This window comes from Musca autumnalis, unplaced genomic scaffold, assembly GCF_047663935.1.
Source record: "Musca autumnalis isolate F117 unplaced genomic scaffold, ASM4766393v1 scaffold_1, whole genome shotgun sequence".
NCBI classification, from domain to species: domain Eukaryota; kingdom Metazoa; phylum Arthropoda; class Insecta; order Diptera; family Muscidae; genus Musca; species Musca autumnalis.
Genome location: NW_027411644.1, coordinates 227,970,261 through 227,989,893, shown reverse-complemented (window position 1 = coordinate 227,989,893; position 19,633 = coordinate 227,970,261). Strand labels below are relative to the sequence as shown.

General features: G+C 34.9%; 1 protein-coding gene across 1 annotated transcript in view; it reads left to right on the top strand.

Moving 5' to 3' along the window:
• side-IV (sidestep IV transmembrane protein) overlaps positions 1 to 19,633 on the top strand; it is a 167,126-nt gene that overhangs the window by 68,171 nt on the left and 79,322 nt on the right. Inside the window, 1 exon segment of the mRNA XM_073963866.1 lies at positions 12,866 to 12,996. Coding sequence (XP_073819967.1) covers positions 12,866 to 12,996 — 131 coding nt within the window.

Sequence of the window (19,633 nt, the reverse complement as noted above, 5' to 3'; positions counted from 1 at the left end):
TTCATAATTAGTGAGGACTCTCCTCATTAAGTAAACAATTGCATAACTATATAACTGTTTTTTTCGCGTCTGTTGAATGGAAGATCATCTTCTAAATTGTTTCTGTAGCGATGAATGTGCTTTTATGGTGCTGGAACGCATTACTAATTATTAAGGAGATGGGCGTCAATTTCTTTCTCCCTAAATGCGCACGACAATTTACAAAGAGGTTCTAAAACAGGCATTTCAAACAGTGAGAAGCATTTTCGGATATCCCGAGTGGAAATTTCATCACGATTTTATAAACTTTTGTACACTTGGAGTCATAAAAACTTCAATTTTTGAAAAGAAATGCGGATATCCTGGAAGGGCCGCCTTATTCTACAGTCGTAAATATTCTCTAAAAAGTATGGGAATGACTTATGCGTAAAATATACGACTAAAGGAGACATCACGCTTCCAAAAATAAACTTGTTGAATGAAAAAAGCAAGCTTTGTTGGGCATTACACCTGATTATTTAAACAATCCTTGCCAAAGCAGGATATACGGGTGTATCCTTAATCAGAAGGGATATACTTTTACTGAATATTACTGATAGTACTTCGTTTTCAATATAGAGTGAATATGCATCGATATTCTAATAGAGTATTTCTGAATTCCGAAGTTTTAAAGGGGGGTTCTATTCAAATTTTTTACTTAAATTTTTGACATTATTTTGTTTTCCTTTCATAATTCTTATATAAATTGGATTTGAAAGCAAATGAATGACTAAGTTTACTCCAAACACTTGAAGCAAAATATAATAAAACTTAAAAACTTCATATCTTGTATAATTCGGAAAAAATAGAGGTTGAAAAAAATTTTGGAGGTGGGTTCTATTCAAGTGAGCGGCAGTGTAAAATCGGTAGGTATCGTTCTATGGTACTGATACTTCTCTTCTGCATTGTTTCATACTCCTTCAAAGACTAAATACAAAATTTCTGCCATTTCGGTGCGATATTGAGGTCACAATCTTTAAAATTCCGAAAATCTGGAGGTACCGTTCTGTGCGGGCCATACTGATAATTCTCTTCTAGAATGTTTTATGCCCCCATCGTAGACTAAATACAAAATTTCAGGTATTTCCGTTTTATAATGGCGCTAAAACCTTCAAAGTGCCGAAATCGTGAGGTACCGTTATATGGGGGCGAAATGAAGGCGTTGACCTCTGTATATTGACAAATTCGTAGGGAAAAGTTACATACCCCCTATATAAGACATGTTAGCCATTTGAATACAAACGTGGACCTAAACCGACAATTTTCTGGCGGAAAAATTTGTACCCCCATTGAAGACTAAATGCCAAATTTCAGTCATTTCATTGGGCATTCAGACTACAACCGTCAAATTATCGAAAATCGGGAGGTACGGTTTTATGGGGGCTATATAAAAACGTGGACCTACACCGAAAATTTTCTGGTGGAAAGGTTTGTACTCCCACCGAAGAATAAATAGCAAATTTCATTTAATTCAGTGTGACAATGACCCCGAAACCTTCAAATACCGAAAATCGGGAGGTTCCCTTCTATAGGGAAGTGAAAAATGTCTCAGAAATATAGTGTTCAAACAACCCACTTCGCTCTCATTAATTAAAAAAAGAAAATATTTCTTCTTTTATCCTAACAACTCCCATTCATTGCATTAGAGAGATAGAGCGTGAGCGATTTTCTATTTGACGAACACCAGAAGTTCATTTAGAAATGACAAAATTAATGCAAATGCTTCTCGTTCTACTTTCCATTGAACACCAAAATTAAACAACAACAATCTCTAATACCACTAATACCTAACGCCTGCCAATGAATGGTAAATACATTGAACAAAAGCACAGCCACCATGGCGGAGACAGCATTCAAAATGCCACTTAATTTTAATGAATTTTCTAACTAATCCTTAAAATAGCCAAATCAACGAAACTCCATAATAACACAGAAAGCCTCACACAAATACCACACTGCACACAGCACACAGCCACCAGCCTTCACTAAAGGCAACAATAAATATTGAAAAAAAAAACAAAAGGTCCAGCCCCAGTGACCGCATAGTAATTGTAAATGGTACACAACAGGAAAATGGAATTTTATGTTTAATTAGAATAAATTGTTAGTCGATGAAAAGCAACGAAAAGCAACAATAAAGTCTAAACCTATGAAATTGCTCTGCGTGTCGATGGACCAAAGAGGTTTATTGAACTTTGAGGGGAGCGGAGAGGGATGCATGAAGAAAAACAAAACAAATAATAATAAAATTTACAATTTTTGGTGGCACTTGACACTGAAACAATAGAGTCCATGAGTGACGTTGTTTCATTGTTCGAAATGACTGACTATCTGGGTGATTGGGTGTATTTTGGTGTGTGTGTACGTGTACTTTTGTCTGCTATGTAACTAGTATATAAATAATTCAGTAATATTTGTCCACAGAAACCAATAAAAAGTTTTAATACAAAAACACACAACAACGGCATGAAACCCGACGTGTCATCCACAAGGGGTAAGTTAGCCAAAAAATATGTAAAATGGTGTTAAATTGTGCCAGGCCACAATGTAAAATTAGATTTTTGTTGTTGTTGTTGTCATAGACTGGGTAAATAAATTGTTCAATATCCTAGCATTTATGGTTATTAGGGTGACATTGGGGTAGAATAATGAAATTTCCCCTTCACGGCTGTAAGTTCTACTTCTAGTACCGTGGGCAGCTTAACGTCCTGCTCACTTGCAGATTACCTGAAAATTAAATACACGGACTTTGATAAAACAACAAATGAATGCGATACGATGCTAACCAAACGTCATAGTGTCTGATGACGTCACCCATGACATGTGTGAAAGAAAGTCGCAATTCAAGTTTCCACCAATCCACAAACTTTTTCCCTTATGCCCTACTTTGAATGAAACCCCATACATTATCTTTCCGTTATAAAATAGGGCTAAGGCCAACCTAAAAGACTTCTCAGGAGTACGACAAAAACTTTGTTTGATAAGAAGAAAGAGGGCAAGATTATTTGGAATCAGAGGAGCTTGAGTTCTTCTTGTAAATGAGCACTAGGTGTTCTTATAGAGGAGAACGAAGTGTTCTTATAGAAGACCACTGGACCTTCTTATAGAAGACCAACAAATCTTCTTTTAGAAGACTGCAATTTTTTCCTTATAGACGACCACAAGATCTCCTTAAAGGCGACTAGAATGCCTTCTTAAAGAGGACCAGAAGAATATATACAAAATCAAGAGGTCTTCGTCATTAAAGATATATGGTATTTTTATTCATGCCCTTTCATTAAAGATCACGAAGTTTTATTGACGAAGACCACAAGATATTTTTCTATAGAAGAATACAATGTCCCCTTACAGAAGACCAAACGTTATTCTTATAGAAGATAACATGGTTCTCCTAAAGAGAGCCAGAAGTTCTTACTAAAGCTGATCTGATTTTTTTTTCATAAAAAACCCAGAAGGTCTCCTAATAGAACACCACAAGGTCTTCTTAGAAAAGATCCGAAAGTGTTTTTATAAAAAAACCAAAAACACTTTCATTAATTTTATTGAAGATCACGAAGTTTTCTTGACGAAGACCACAAGGTCTTTTCTAAAGAAGAATACAATGTCCTCTTACATAAGTTCAAATATTCTTATTATAGAAGAAAGCAAGGTTTTCTAAAGAGGGTCAGAAGGTATTCTTATAGAAAACCTAGAGGACTTTTTATGGAAAACCACAGAGTCTTCATATAGAAGACCACAAAGTCATCTAAAAGAACACCACAGGGTCTTCTTCTAAAAGATTTCAAAGTTTTCCTATAGAAGACCGCAAGGTCATGTTATAGAAGAGGACTAGGTATTCTTTTAGAAGAGCACAAAATCTTCTTATAGAACTCCACAAGGTCTTCTTATAGAAGAAAACAAGGTCTTCTTATAAAATACCACAAGGTCTTCTTATAGAAGACCACAAGATATTTCCATAGAAGATCAGAAAGTCTTCTTATAGATGACAGACGGTCTTCTTAAAGAAGAATACAAAGTCATCTTATAGAACTCCACAGGGTCTTCTTCTAAAAAACTTCATAGCGTTCCTATAGAAGACCGCAAAGTGTTCTTATAGAAGAGGACTAAGTCTTCTTCTAGAAGAGCACAAGGTCTTGTTAAACAAAACCACAAGGCCTTCTTATAGAAGACCATAAGGTCTTCTTAAAAAACCCCAAAGAGTCTTCTTCTAAATACTATAAGAAAACTGTAGAAAAACGCAGAGTGTTCTTATAACAGAGGACTAAGTCTTCTTTTTGAAGAGCAAAAGTCTTGTTAAAGAAAACGGCAAGGTCTTCTTATATAAGACAAAAAGGTCTTCCTATAGAAGACCACAAGGTCTTTCTGTAGAAGACAACAAGGTCTTCCTACAGAAGACCACAAGGTCTTCCTATAGAAGACCACAAGGTCTTCTTATGGAAGGCCACAGAGTCTTCTTATAGAAGACCTCAAGGTCCTCTTATAAAAGACCACAAGGTCCTCTTATAGAAGACCACAAGGTCTTCTTATGGAAGACCACAAAGTCTTCTTATAGAAGACCACAAAGTCTTCCTGTAAAATGCAACAAGGTCTTCCTATAGAAGACCACAACGTCTTCTTATGGAAGACCACAAAGTCTTCTTATCGAAGACCACAAGCTCCTCTTATAGAAGACCACAAGGTTTTCTTATGGAAGACAAGAAAGTCTTCTTATAGAAGACCACAATCTCTTCTTATAGAAGACCACAATCTCTTCTTATAGAAGACCACAAGGTCTTCTTATAGAAGACCATAAATTGTTCTTATATAACAAGTTGCTTTTATAGAAGACCACAAGGTCTTCTTTTAGAAGACTACAAAGTCTTCTGAAGTCCACAAGTTCTTCTTATAGAAGACCACAAGGTATTTCTATAGAAGACCAGAAATTCTTCTTATAGAAGACCACAAGGTCTTCTTATAGAAGACCACAAGGTCTTCTTATAGAAGACCACAAGGTCTTCTTATAGAAGACCACAAGGTCCTCTTATAGAAGACCACAAGGTCTTCTTATAGAAGACCACAAGGTCTTCTTATCGAAGAGCACAAGGTCTTCTCATAGAAGAGCACAAGGTCTTCTTATAGAAGACCACAAGGTCTTCTTATAGAAGACCACAAGGTCTTCTTATAGAAGACCACAAGGTCTTCTTATAGAAGACAACAAGGGGTTCTTATAGAAGACCACAAGGTCTTCTTATAGAAGAGCACAAAGACTTCTTGTAGAAGAACACAAGGTCTTCTTGTAGAAAAACACAAGGTCTTCTTGCAGAAGACCACTAGGTCTGCTTGTAGAAGGCCATGAGGTCTTCCACAAAGTTTTCTTAAAGAGCACCGAAAAGTCTTCTTACTGCAAGTCTGATGGAAGGCAACTAAAGTCCTTGATAATTTCATTACACCCTAGTTTCTAATCATATTTGAAATTCTAAAGCCACATTCAGTCTGCATTTAATGTGTGGGTAAATTTGTATAGCGGTTTGTGTGCCTGTATATGTGCATTTGAGGGCGCGTGTATATTTTAGAGGTGATATTAAAATAAATTGTCAACAGAGGACAACAACAACAATGGATGACAAAACACGCGTTACTAAAACACCAGGGTTTACTGGTTCAGACTTTGACTGCCGGCCAGCCGCCTGTCGCCTGCCTGCCTGTCATAACATTGAGAACAGTTAACAGAAACATTTCAACACCAAAGTTTACAATAAGCTGCGAGTAAAACAAAAACATGGCTATTTAAAACAATAACAACAACACCATTTGTAATATGTATAAGTGATCACAACAAAACAAACACAAACAGATTCTCATTTTAATGTTTTTAAATGGTAATTTTAGAATTGTTGCATTGTGTGGGTTTATTGTTATAGTAAAATTGTATATATGAAAACAACAGAACAAAACTATAAATGTGTACATTGTACACTGTACCGTTGAAGTTGTAATGTATTTTAGTACAGTGGTGCTAAATGTTAGAAGGAGAGGGACACTAAAAAAAGTCAGTAAAGATTTAAATATAGTAAATCAAAATTTTAATTTCAGCAAAAATAGGCAATGATAACATAATAACTATACTCTTGGAATAGAATTTATAAAATCTTTGTAACAATATATATTTTTTGTTCACTGTTGTGGGATGCCAGCTTTGTATGTATATCTCTCGCATAGTGATTTTAAATACAATTGAAACAATAATATCAAATGTACATATATGAGTCTAACATCTGCAAACCCAGATGCAGTCTGTGCCTTTGATATCTTATTTTTAGTTCTAAATATTTCATAACTGCAAATAAAAAAAATGTTATGACCACAATTCAATTGGGATCAATTTGTACATTGATAAGTGATTTAAAATATTTTTAATAATTTACCAAATACCAACATATATAAAAACATATTGCTACGAAATGTTGTGTATGTTATACCTGTCCTTAGAGAATTGCAGTAAAACCAATTATCGCTTATGTGTGTCCAAAATCCAAGGAGTATCAGACCGAAAGTGTATCTCCATATAAGGTGGTTTAATAAATGGAGTCTTTATAGACGGCAAGTAGACAACAAAAAAGGGTTTATATACAGAAAATTAATTCGAATATTTGTCAGCATCAATTGTAAGACAACAATTTTGAAATATCTCCCTCATTACATTCATCAACATTGCCATTAAATTAAAAAAAAAAAAACAACAACAACAAAATGTACACTTAATTTTTTTCGCTTACATGAAACTTTTTGTATGTATTTCAAAGTGGCAACCATGAAATTCTACTTTAGTTTTAGTATAAACCCTTTTCTTCATTGCCTCTGTTATGACACATAGCGCACATCTGTGTTTCTTGCATTTACGAGCCATCATCGAAAAACTAAGCAACATTGTTAAAAGTGATCAAAAATGCCAAGTTAAGAAAACTACAAAGATTGCAAAAGTAACAACAACAATAGCCGAAAGAAAAGTGGAAAATGAAAAGTTCGCAGTTAAGAAATGGCAGAATATACTGTGTGAATATAACAAGTACAACAACATTGTAGCTCACCTGAGTATCATTTACATTTTTTTTGCAATGCTATAGTGCCTATATGTCTAGCTACATAAAACTTCCTTTTTGTCTGTATTTGAGTGTGTGTGTGTGTGCGTTGCAAAAAAAAAACACACAAACTAACTTAAGTCAATCGTAAAGTTTATATTGTTAGTTAATGTTGTTTTTGGTAGTTGTAATAGCAGTAACAAAACCCAAAGCAGAGTCCATAAAATAAACATTGGCCCAATTACAATTCGCAATATACCTACAAACAGACACACTTTCCTGGTAGTTCTGGCTACTGCCAAAGAACACTTTATCGTTGGCCGCATACCGGATTTTTTTGCTATTAAATTAAACAAACTCTTTATAAAAAAACGAGGAAAGAGAGTAAAAACACACCATTATATACGCTCGCTGATTTAACTGTAAATATACATTGGGCCATAAAAAACTAAAAGGCAAAACGACCACTAAAAAAACGAAAAAAAAAACATTTCTTTAACCACTTGTATTCAAATCCCAATGGATCACTTGAATTGCAAAGTTGCGGATTTGTTTAATATTGAAACTAATCCTTGGTAATAATTTGTTGTTGTTCTTTTATAGTCATTTACTCTTCGTTTTCTTTTTTTTCGGGGGAGGCGGCAAGTCATAAAAATTAACTACAACCGCATGGGTATAGTTAATTGGCCAAAAGTTATTTGCTTGTTTGTGGGTAGCAGTGAAACACTGAATATTGTAATGACTTAATTTCGATTTTCCTTTTTTTCGAATCGACAATAATAGTGAGGGTTTTGAAGGTGGGAAAATAAGATTTAAGTAATTTGTGACAAAAGTAAAGCAATTAATTGTTCTACTATTAAAAAAGAAAAACAAGTAAAAAATATCAGTACCCTCAGCCTATGTGATGTACCCTCAGCCTATGTGAATTGAAACTTTCATCTACGGACACGAATATATTTAGGGTCTTTTCAGAATTTTGTGGCCCTTTTTAGATATTTGAACCTGCCGACAAAAATATGGATTAGGATTAAAATTCAAAAGTGTTGCGGAGGAGGTATATGAAGGAATGGACAGACATAGTCCATTATGGACGTGGATCTTATTTTGGGAGTCATATCTTTTCGATAGATATCGCGCCCACTAGTCACTTCAGTGGGTCATACATTTCCAAAGGATCTTCAAACAGACCGTAAACTGCTCTTAGACACAAATGTTGAACTTTTGTGGGGGAGGTACCCGAAGGAGAGAACCGATATGGATCATTTTAGAAGTTAAACTAAATTTGAACAAAATACTTGGAGATCCTAAATTTGAAACAAATTGGTTTCCCGGTTCAAGAGATATCGTGCATACAATTTCAGTGATATTTTTTAAATACTGGAGGAAGTACCGGAAGTTGTGGACCGGTATTACCCATCTTCGAACTGAAACCAAATTTTGGACGAAATCAGCAGATCCGTTCGAGTGATGTCTTGCGCTCCAACCAATAAAGACGGTGTCATAGGGCTTTTTTGCAACTTTCAGACTATTTTCTCAAGAAGTATGGACTTGCCCCTGATGAATCTTGTACCGTCGTAATGGAGGCGGCGAATGCAAGTTGCTTCAGCAAAAATCAAAGTGATTCGGGAACTGGTCTTAAACTGCACTTATCCGAAATTTTGTGTGGGAGGTGAGGTACCAGAAGGAGTTGACCGATTGAGTCCATATTAGAATGTCATCTAAGTATGGAACTATCACATACATAACACAACTGAACTTCTATTCGGGAGCAAGTTAGTCATCAATGAAGAAGCCAGTTATCTGTCGTAGGGCCAATGACCAAGTTAGTCAACTAACGTTGAGAACATGACCGAATTAGTTATCTATCTTAGGGTAGATGAACATGTTAGTCAAATAACGTAGAGTACAGGACCAAGTTAATCATCTATGGTAAGGTAGAAGACAAAGTTATTCAAATAACGTAGAGTATGTGACCAATTTAGTCAACTAACGTAGAGAACATGACCAAAATTGTGATCTATCATAGGGTAGATGACCAAGTTAGTCAAATAACGTAGAGTATAGGACCAAGTTAGTCATCTATCGTAAGGTAGAAAACAAAGTTAATCAAATAACGTAGAGTATATGACCAAATTAGTCAAATAACGTAGAGTACATGACCAAGTTAGTCAACTAACGTAGAGAAAATGACCAAATTAGTCATCTGTCGTAGGGAAGAAGACAAAGTTAATTAAATAACGTAGAGTATTTGACCAAGTTAGTCAAATAATGTAGAACACATGACCAAGTTAGTCAACTAACGTAGAGAACATGACCAAATTAGTCATCTATCGTAGGGTAGATGACCAAGTTGGTCATCTGTCGTAAAGTAGAAGACAATCTTGTCCCTCTTTCGTCGAGTAGATGACCAATTTATTATCTATAGTAAAGGAGAAAACAAAGTAAGCCATCTATCGTAGAGTAGATTGCCAAGTTAGTCTTATATCGTACAATAGAAAACAAACTTTGTCATCTGTCGTCATCTATCTGACCAAGATAGTCAACTTTCGTTGAGATTTTGACCAAGTCAGTCACCTATCGTAAAGTAGAAGACCAACTTATTCAAATAACGTAGAACATTTATGTAAGGTAGTCAAATAACGTGGAGTACATGACCAAGTAAGTTATCTATCGTAGAATACATGGCCTTGTTATACACCTATCTTAATGTAGAAGACAATGTTATTCCTCTATCGTAGAGTAGATGACAAATTTAGTCATCTAAAGTATATGACCAAGTTAGTCAAATAACGTAGAGTAGTTGACTAAATTAGTTATCTGTCGTATAATACATAACCAAGTTACTCATCTATCTTAAAATAGAAGACAAATTTAGTAATCTATAGTAAAGGAAAGACAAAGTTAGCCATCTATCGTAGAGTAGATTGTCAAGTTAGTCATCTGTCGTACAGTAGAAAACAAAGTTGGTCATCTGTCGCAGAGTAGATGACCAAGTTAGTCATCTATCGTAAAGTAAAAGACAAGGTTAGTCATCTATCGTAGAGTAGATGGCCTAGTTAGTCATCTATCGTATATCAGAAGACAAAGTTAGTCACCTATCGTGAAGAATACGATCAAGTTAGTCACCTATAGTAGAGTATATGTCCAAGATATTGATATATCGTAGAGTTAGTCATCTTATTTAGAGTACATGACCAAGTTTTTTATCTAACGTAGAGTACAATTTTGTCACCTATCACAAAGTAGAAAACAAATTCAGTCATCTATCGTTAGAAAACTATCGTAAAACAGATGGCTAAGTTAGTAATCTATCGTATCGTATACGATCAACTTAGTCAGCTGTCGTACAGAAGATGTATAAGTCCATGATTTCGTAGGTTCAAACATAATCATGATATTCCTTCAAAATGATTCTGAAAATTTAAAATGTATTCTTTTATACCCTCAGCCTTTAGGTTAAAGAGTCTTTAGGCTCAACGAAATACTGGTTTTAGACCCCAAATATGTTTGGACGAAATCTGTTTCAGACAATTTGGAGTTAATTTTGCCATGTCAGTCCGTCGGTCTGTCTGGCTGGTGCGCACGATAATTCTCTAATGGATCAACCAATTCGTTCCAAAATTTGGCATTCGTAATATTTTGTTCAAACTAAGTTTATGTTCAAAGATGGACCTTTTCGGGCCAACCCTACGGGTACCTCCACCACAAAATTTCAAAATTTTTCTGCAACATGGTGTGAACGATAACTCTCGAAGGGAGCAATCGATTTGGTCCAAACATTGCAGATATAGATCGGTTTGGAATATGGACTATATCGGTCCACTTCTCTGGGTACCTCCTACACAAAATTCGGAAACAGTTAAGATTAAGAGCTTCTTTCGGATTGTTTTGAAATTTATTCCAGCACGTTGTCCTTACGTTCCTCCTTACGACGGATTTTTTTCGGCGGCAAGTCCATACTTTCTAAGATAATGGTCTGAAAGCTCCAACAAACCCTCATGGCACCAACTAAAATGCCAAATCCGCAAGATAGCTCTAGCAGGGTGTATTATTTCATTCAATCATGTATTTGTTGGATATACTATATCGGTCCCGTCCTTCGTCCAGGATCTATTTGATTTTTTTTCAAAATTCAAAATTAAGATAGAGTGCGGTTTAAAGACTCCTCTGGAGTTTTTAAATTTTTTGCAACATGTTTTGTATGTGGCCCTAGTTAAAAGTATATATTTTTTCGGGGGCTAATACATACTTCCTCAGAAATTGGTCCAAAAACTCACAGGCTGAGAGTATATCTCTATCGGCACAGCTGACTTATACTTTCTAACTTCTTTAATTATTCTCTTGATAAAAAACCTATATGCTTCTCCAATGTTATTTGATTGTGGTGGTTATGAAAAATACCCATCTTTCTTCTCAAATTATTGTCACGCAAAAAACCCCCAACTAGTAACTAATCTGTCTGCAAATTTTGCAATGATATTTTATGACACTATAAAAAGTATATGACCAGTTAAAATGCCAAATATTGACAACAGCTTCGTACTTATGGACCACCTTCAAAGAGTCTTATATTTCACAAGCTGGCATTTATATGAAATACAAAAAATAGAAATATGACAACAAAAGAAAAAAAAACTAAATAAAATGTTTGTCCTTTTTGTCTTCACAAAATGGAAAAAAAAATGAAAAGGAAATGGAAAACACTTCTTTTTTTTTAAAAAAAAGTCAAACCATAAAAAACCTATAAACCAATAGACAATGTAATTGGCCATGGTTCCCCAAAGGGTTACAAAAAATCTCCGTTTTTTCTTTGGCGCTTTTCATTTGTTTCATTCGTTCACTTTTTGGGTAGATATCAATGACATTAGATTGCCGTTGTGGTATATTACACACTATTTACAATACACACTCCCTCGTATGGTGGAACCCTTTTTTCGTCTTCCTTTTATGCTTTGCTTGACCATAAATATGCCATAAAAAACTTGAGCACATGTTTATTGTATGTGAAATAAACAAGAGTTCCAACATTGTTGACCAATATTTGAATTTGACCAGGAACAAACAATACGAATGAAAATCTACTTACAATGGTTTTTCACTAAACAATGAAACCCTCCGAACGGAGATAGATAATAAAACATTTAAAGTGCTAAACAATTGACATGATAGACACCAATCAAGATTTCATTGGCTTGGGTCATAAAATGTAACTAGCCCTTCATCCAACACTTAGAGGATAAAGATGAAGATGGATTGTCCTTAAATAATTGGATATGCTCTCTAACAAGAAATGGGGAAATAAGAGAAATTGAAAGAAAATAACTTAATCTTAAGTGAAGTGGTAACTTAGTAGATAGAGGCTGGCACTGATTAAATGGGATTTCCTTTCTTGCTGTCCTTGTGGAATTAAAAGGAAGACATTTTTATTGGGTGTCATTTATTTCATAAATTATCTACGAAGTTAGTTACCAATAGAAGTCGAAATGGGAAAGATTGGGAAGATTGGATTATTTAGTGAAAATCTTTTTCAAAGGAGGAAATTAAGGAAATTTATTAGAATCCCCGGAAAACCAAATTCATGCCATATTTTACACCTAATTCCCGTTGGCCTGAATTTGTTTTGTTTCCAACTTTAAAAACATTGTTCTCAACATCACTTAGTGCAACATAAATTTACCATGGTATACTAACAGCCTCTGGCAATTAAAATAATTAAGAAATAGACAGCTATGCCTAACCCACCTCTAATGTTTTTCTTTATCCATTCTTTCCATTTTTTTCTCTTTCAGATCAACCCACAGCTCATTTGAAAATGGGATCATCACTTAATCCAGATGACATTAAAGAGGGAGACGATGTCTATTTTGAGTGTGTCATCCAGTCGAATCCAAAGCCCTATAAAATGTCATGGTTTCATAATGTAAGTACTAGCCGGTTTTAACCACAAAAACTCCAGTTCCACCACAAAAACTTAAATGGATTAATGTCCATGGCTAGATAAACGTTGAAAAAGGACAAACACACACACATACAAAGTTTACACAAACATTTAGCCACAATTTCCGGCTCATTTAACATTCTTTATTTAATTTTTCTGTTTTGCTGTTTGTTTGTGTGTTTTACAACAAAATGATGTTTACATTTACTTAATTAATAGACTCACTCATTGGGTGAATGGATGGATGGATGAATGAATGAATGACTGAGTGAGTGAGTGAGCAATTTAATGTGTACTTTAAAAATACAAGACACCAACAGAAGCCACGAAAACCCAAAATTATCCTTGAGGAAATATTTTTTCAATACAACATTTACACGTGTGTGCTTAATTACTGTAAAACAGCAACTGTTTGGAAATACTGAAAATTCATTTATATATTGAATTCGAAAATGTTGAAGTTAACTCCTCCACTCATGCAACATAAAACCTGGCACCATTTACAAATTACTTTACGACAGACATCATTTTGAAATCGCAATGCAGTGGGGTGTTACTGATGTTGTTGTTGGTGGTGGTACTACAGGAAAATGGCATGAAAACAAAATCCCTGAAAAGATTGATTACCAAATAACAAGAAGGTTTACTATTCCTGTCAAGTAAGAATATTACGACAAACTGTTTTCATATGTGTGTGTACATAAAGAAAAGAGAAAGAGTAGAAAGCAAAAAACAAAACAAATGAACTATTTGACAGTTTATCTTGCTTAAGATGCACTTAACACTTTATGTATGTATGTGCCATTTTCTTCTAAAGAAATTAAAAACTACAACAAAAAGAAAGTATTTAAAGGATTTTTCTTTGCCATGTATAAGGAAACAGTCATGGCTCGAAGGGGAAGAGGAAAGCATATGAAGGAATAATGGGAAGACAAGTATCAATTTCATTTAAGTAACAAATAGTAAATTGTAAGAAAAGGCACAACATGGATTACGGTCGACTATGTAAGATTCTACACGTTGCTTAATTATTTACTTGCATACATTGCTTGAGACTTCTCTTACATCAATGAGTGCACGTCGATTAATATTGGCTGAATGAAATTTTTATAGCCGAGTCCGTATGTCGTGCCTTACAACACCACTTAAAGAGACGTTTTTCATGGCTGAAATACCCGCAAAATTAAGCCAGCATTACGCTAAGGGGACTTGCCACAGCCGAAAATGTTGATGACTGGGAACTTCTTTGAGCAAGGTGGCTTTTATACGCAGTGTACGGTAGGGTGTGATTTTTTTTGGCGAGTGGTGACTTTACTTTTAATTCTCACCACTTTGTGTGTTTTGCGCAACTACTTGTCGGCCTCATAACAAACACATAGTGGATGATTCGGAGGATTTTTCTATCAAACACACCAGCATTATCTGCCTATGCAGGTACCCAGGCTTCGGAGCCATACATTAGTACAGGTTGTAAACTTTGATTCTAATTTTACGTGGTGTAGATTTGTTTTTATATCCTCCACCATAGTAACGCATTGAAATAATCACTTAGGTCACTGTAAAGTATATATATGTAGTTTTTCTTTTTCAAAACTAATAATTTATTAGTGGAGAAAATTTGTTCGCCAAGGGGTAGCGCAGGGAAGACTATATTTCCGATTCTCGCCACAGAATCTCATTAGTTCCCTTGTTTCTTGTTTTTGGATATTCTCCACTGAAGTTATTTTTCAAAAACGTCATCAACAAAAAACTTTTTATGCCCAAACATCAATCGTCAGCTCGAAGTATAAGCGTGACCAAAGAAAAAACTTCAATGAGAAATCTTTTTTTCTTGGCAACCTCACACAACCCTAACGAAAATGTTTGCCAACAAGTCAAATCTTCTCCACTGTTATGTGTCGAATGAATTACAACGAAGGCAAGATAACAAAATTTTGTTGGTCTGTTAATCCCGTTTTAACATTTTAAAACAACTACTTTGTTAGCGAAGAAAATTTGGCATTGTTCGCCTAGGGGTAACGCAGTGAAGACAATAATTTCGATTCTCGCCACAGAATCTCATCAGTTCCTTTGTTTCTTGTTTGTGGATATTTTCCACTGAAGTTATTTTGTCAATAAATTCTTCAACAAAAAACTTGTTATACCCAAACATCAATCGTCAGCTCTAAGTATAAGCGTGACCAAAGGAAAAACTTCAAAACCTCACACAACCGAAAGTGTTTGCAAAACAAAACAAACTTCTCCACTGTTATGTGTCGTTGAACTACAACGAAGGCAACATAACAAAATGTTGTTGGTCTGTTCAATAGAGCAACAATATAACCGTGCCAGTGTCTTCAATTTGAGTATTAGTGGCGTTTTTTTGGGATAGCTTTTGCAATTTTGCTTTTTCAAAATAGTCTGGTTTATATATATCTTGTAAATCACTCTATAATTGAGCTAGACCTCTATAATTTTGCACCCGGTGCATTTTTTCCATAACCAGGTCAAGTGCGAAGATGGGCAATGTCGGCCCACGTATAACGGTACCTCTAGATTTTCGGTATTTTGAGAATTTTAGTTACAAGTTTTAACCGAACTACTAGCTGTAATTTGGCATTTCAAGTTCTTGGGACTCACAAGACTTCTCCATCAATAATTGTCAATGTAGGTCCATGTACCTTCTCGTTAGCTCCCGGGTCCATCCAATTTTCGATATTTTGAAAATGTTAGCTACATATTTTTGACCAAAATTGCTGTAATTTGACATTTGAGATTATTAGTAGTCAAAAAACTTCGCCACAAAAATTGTCAGCACAGGTCGTCCATGTTTTGGTATAGCTCCCATTAAAGATATAACCCGATTTTCAGTATTTTAAAGATTATAGCTGAAAGTTTTGACAAAAATAGGTGTTATTTGACACTTGACGCTCCCAGGGATTGCAAAAATTTTGCACCAAATATTGTCAACAAAGATCCATGTGTTGGTATAGCCTTCATAACGGTACCTCCCGATTTTTCGTATTTTTGGATTTTAGCTGCAATTATTAACCGAACTAGCTGTAATTTGAAATTTTATGTTATCATGGGTCACAATACGTCTGCATCAAAAATTGTTGATATATGTAGGTCCATGTACCTTCCCTATCTTCTGTATTTTGAAAATTAAAGCTACATTTTTTGAGCAACGTGGCTGTCATTTGATATTTGGTCACAAAATTTCTCCACACTGAATTGTCAACATAGGTTCATGTTTTGGTATAACGGTACTACCTGATATTTGGTATTTTGAGCATTTTATCTAAAATGTTTACCCGATCTAACTGTTGTTTGATATTTGAAGTTTCCAGTGTTCGCAAAACTTTTACACCAAAATTGTCAACATAGGTCCATGTTTTGTTATAGCCCCCATATAACGGTACTCCCGATTTTTTGTATTTTGAGGATTTTAGCTACATTTGTTGACCGTACTATCTGTAATTTGACATTTGAAGTTCCCAGTGGTCACAAAACCTCTCCACCTAAAACTGTCAACATATTTCCATGTTTTGGTATAGCCTCCATATAACAGTACCTCCCGATTTTCGGTATTTTGAGAGTTTTAGCTAAAAAATGTTAACCGAACTAGTTGTATTCGACGTTCCCAGTGGTCAGAAAACTTCTCCACCAAAAATTGCCAACATAGGTCCATGTTTAGGTATAGCCTCCATATAACGGTACCTCCCGATTTTCGGTATTTTAAGGGTTTTAGCTAAAATTTTTAAACGAACTAGCACTAACTTGACTTTTATGGTTCTTAGGGTACACAACACCATTCCACCAAAAACAGCATTCATAGATCCATGTTTAGGTATAGTCCCCATATAACGGTACCTCCCGATTTTCAGTATTTTGAGGATTTTAGCCACATTTGTTGGCCGTGATATCTGTAATTTGACGTTAAATGTTCTCAGGGGTAACAACACTACTCCACCAAAAACTGTCAACATATGTAGGTCCATGTGTAGGTATAGCCTGCAAATAACGGTACCTCCTGATTTTCGGTATTCTTACCGAACTAGCTGTAACTTGAAATTTATGGTTCTTAGGATTCACAACACTACTCCAACAAAAAATTGTCAACATAGGTCCATGTTTAGGTATAGTCCCCATATAACGATACCTCCCGATTTGCCATATTTTTTGATTTTAGCTACAATTTTTAACCGAACTATTTGTAATTTGACATTGCCAGTGGTCACAAACCTTCTCTACCAAAAATTTGCAACAGAGGTCCATGTTTCTTATATCCCCCCATATAACGGTACCGCATGATTTTCCGTACTTTTAAGATTTTAGATACAAATTTTAATTGAACTAACTGTAATTTGCTATTTGAGGTTCCCTGCAGTACGCAACTTTTCAACTAAAATTTGTCTATGTTTTGGAATGACCCCCAATAATCGTACCTCCCGATTTTCGGTATTCTGAGGAGTTTGGCTACGTTTGCTGAACGAACTATATGTAATTTGACATTTGAAGTTTCCAGTGTTCACAAAACCTCACTACCAAACATTTTCAACATATGGCTGCACTTTGATATAAATCCCATATAAAGGTGTCGCCCGACTAAAGCCATTTTAGGTAAATTTTCTGACCTATTTTAGACATTTTGTGGTCATACAATATCTTAAAATTGTGGACAGGAAAGAAAACTGATTTTTCTATTTTTCTTCAGAATATTTTATGGTAGAGGGTGTAAAAAGTGGCACGGCCGAACTTAACGTTTATTATTAATTTTCTTGTGAACGGGACATATGACGCTCACGTTCCAATTATCGGTTACGACTTTCTTCTGACAGATGGTATATGTACATAATTAAGGTGAGACACAGTCAGCTCTTAGCTAAATATTCCTGCTTAGCTTATTTCTTCACTAGGCCGCTTATTTCTTGGTATCACACATCGAAGCGTAAAATTCATGGGCGCTATAAACACAATTATTTCAATATATAAAATAAAATTTAATTTTTAATATGAATGGTTCGTAAATAATTAGTGAAGAACATAAAAATTATAGCCAAATTATATTTTTCAGATTGAACACGTGTTTATATCAAATTAAATGTTGAAACGAAATGTCAAAAATGAAGCCAGGCGAAGAATTCAAAAGTTCAACATTTTTCAACTTTGTGGCCTGAAGCCTCGCTTCCTTGTGGTTTGTTCTATTGAAAACAGTACAATTTCACTTTTGCGCTTCAAAGCGAGGCGGAAAAAATAAGCAACAAAAATCCATTGTGTTCTCGCTTTTAGCGTGTCGTCTTGAACAGCTCAGCTAGTAAACCATTATACGGTTTATTGTTATCTTTACCTCTTTACCCCAACGCCATCTTCTGGCATTGGATTTGTGTTTAACCCCTTGATGGAATTTTTAGACCTATTCTACATCTCGGTTTGTAGCTTTTTATGTTCATACATATGTTTTTTTTTCTACGGGCTTGTAAAACGTATATGTATTTGATCTGCTGGTCCCTTCAGTGGTGGCATGTGCGCAGATAAGACTGATGTTGAAGAATTTAGCTCCTTATCCGAGTTGTAACAAGTCTTTTATCCACCTTGGTGAAAAGGGTGACTAGAAATTTTAACCTCCGACAAGCTCAAAAGATTCTTCGAATCTTTTATATTGCACAGATCAAGCAGTAGATGTAGACTTCTGAAAATACCTTGATTTGGCAGTTGATAAATGACTTTAAGATCACCCTAAAAGAAATGTTGATCCGTGTAAATATTATGTGATTAAGGGTATTAGGTAGTCGAGTCCGTCCTGGGTATTGTCTTTCTTACTTGTTGTTTTTTTCTTTAATGCTTAACAATCTATTGGTTGCAAACGAAGTTATAATAACATCAATGTTCCAAATAAGAATCGTGGCAGAAATATGTGTTGGACAACTTATTATATGTGCTTTACAACAAATATAAAGGTGTAGTGTAAACATAACACAAATGAATAGCTTTGTCCGTTCATAACTATGTAAAACCATTGCTAACACTTAACCCCTAAAAATGTTAAACATTTTTAGAAACCTTACAACAAACTAAGCAATAGAAGTCCTTACATTTCTGAAATGATACTCTTGTTTGGTATTTATTACTGAACAAAATATCTAAGCCAACAATATTGGAATTGGCATTTTGTTTTTCAGAGTTCTTAGAATTTCGTTTATTACACACAATTTGCTATTGCCAGAAAACAGAACCAACAAAACGTAAATGAATGTTTCTCATCTGTCTGTTGCTTAATAAGACATAAGTCTGTCTGTCTCTCTTTTGCTTTACGTTGCCTGCACGTTTGTCGTTTTCATGGCTTTTCTTTTTTCTCTTTCATGTGTTGCCAGCAATGTCAAGAGATGTAGTAATCCGTTACTTAACTCTAAATGTCTTCAGTAGAGCTTCAGTTACATTTTCTTAACGAGTTCTGCAGATACAATTCAATCAAAGACATCTACAAATCTACACAAAATAAGCATTGGAAAATATTTATTTAATTTTATTGAAATTGGTTATGTTTCTGGGCGAAACATGGATATGTATATATAATACATATGGGGATTTCTGAGTGAAATCGGACAATTTTTCAAGATGAGGTTTTCCTTTATTTTCC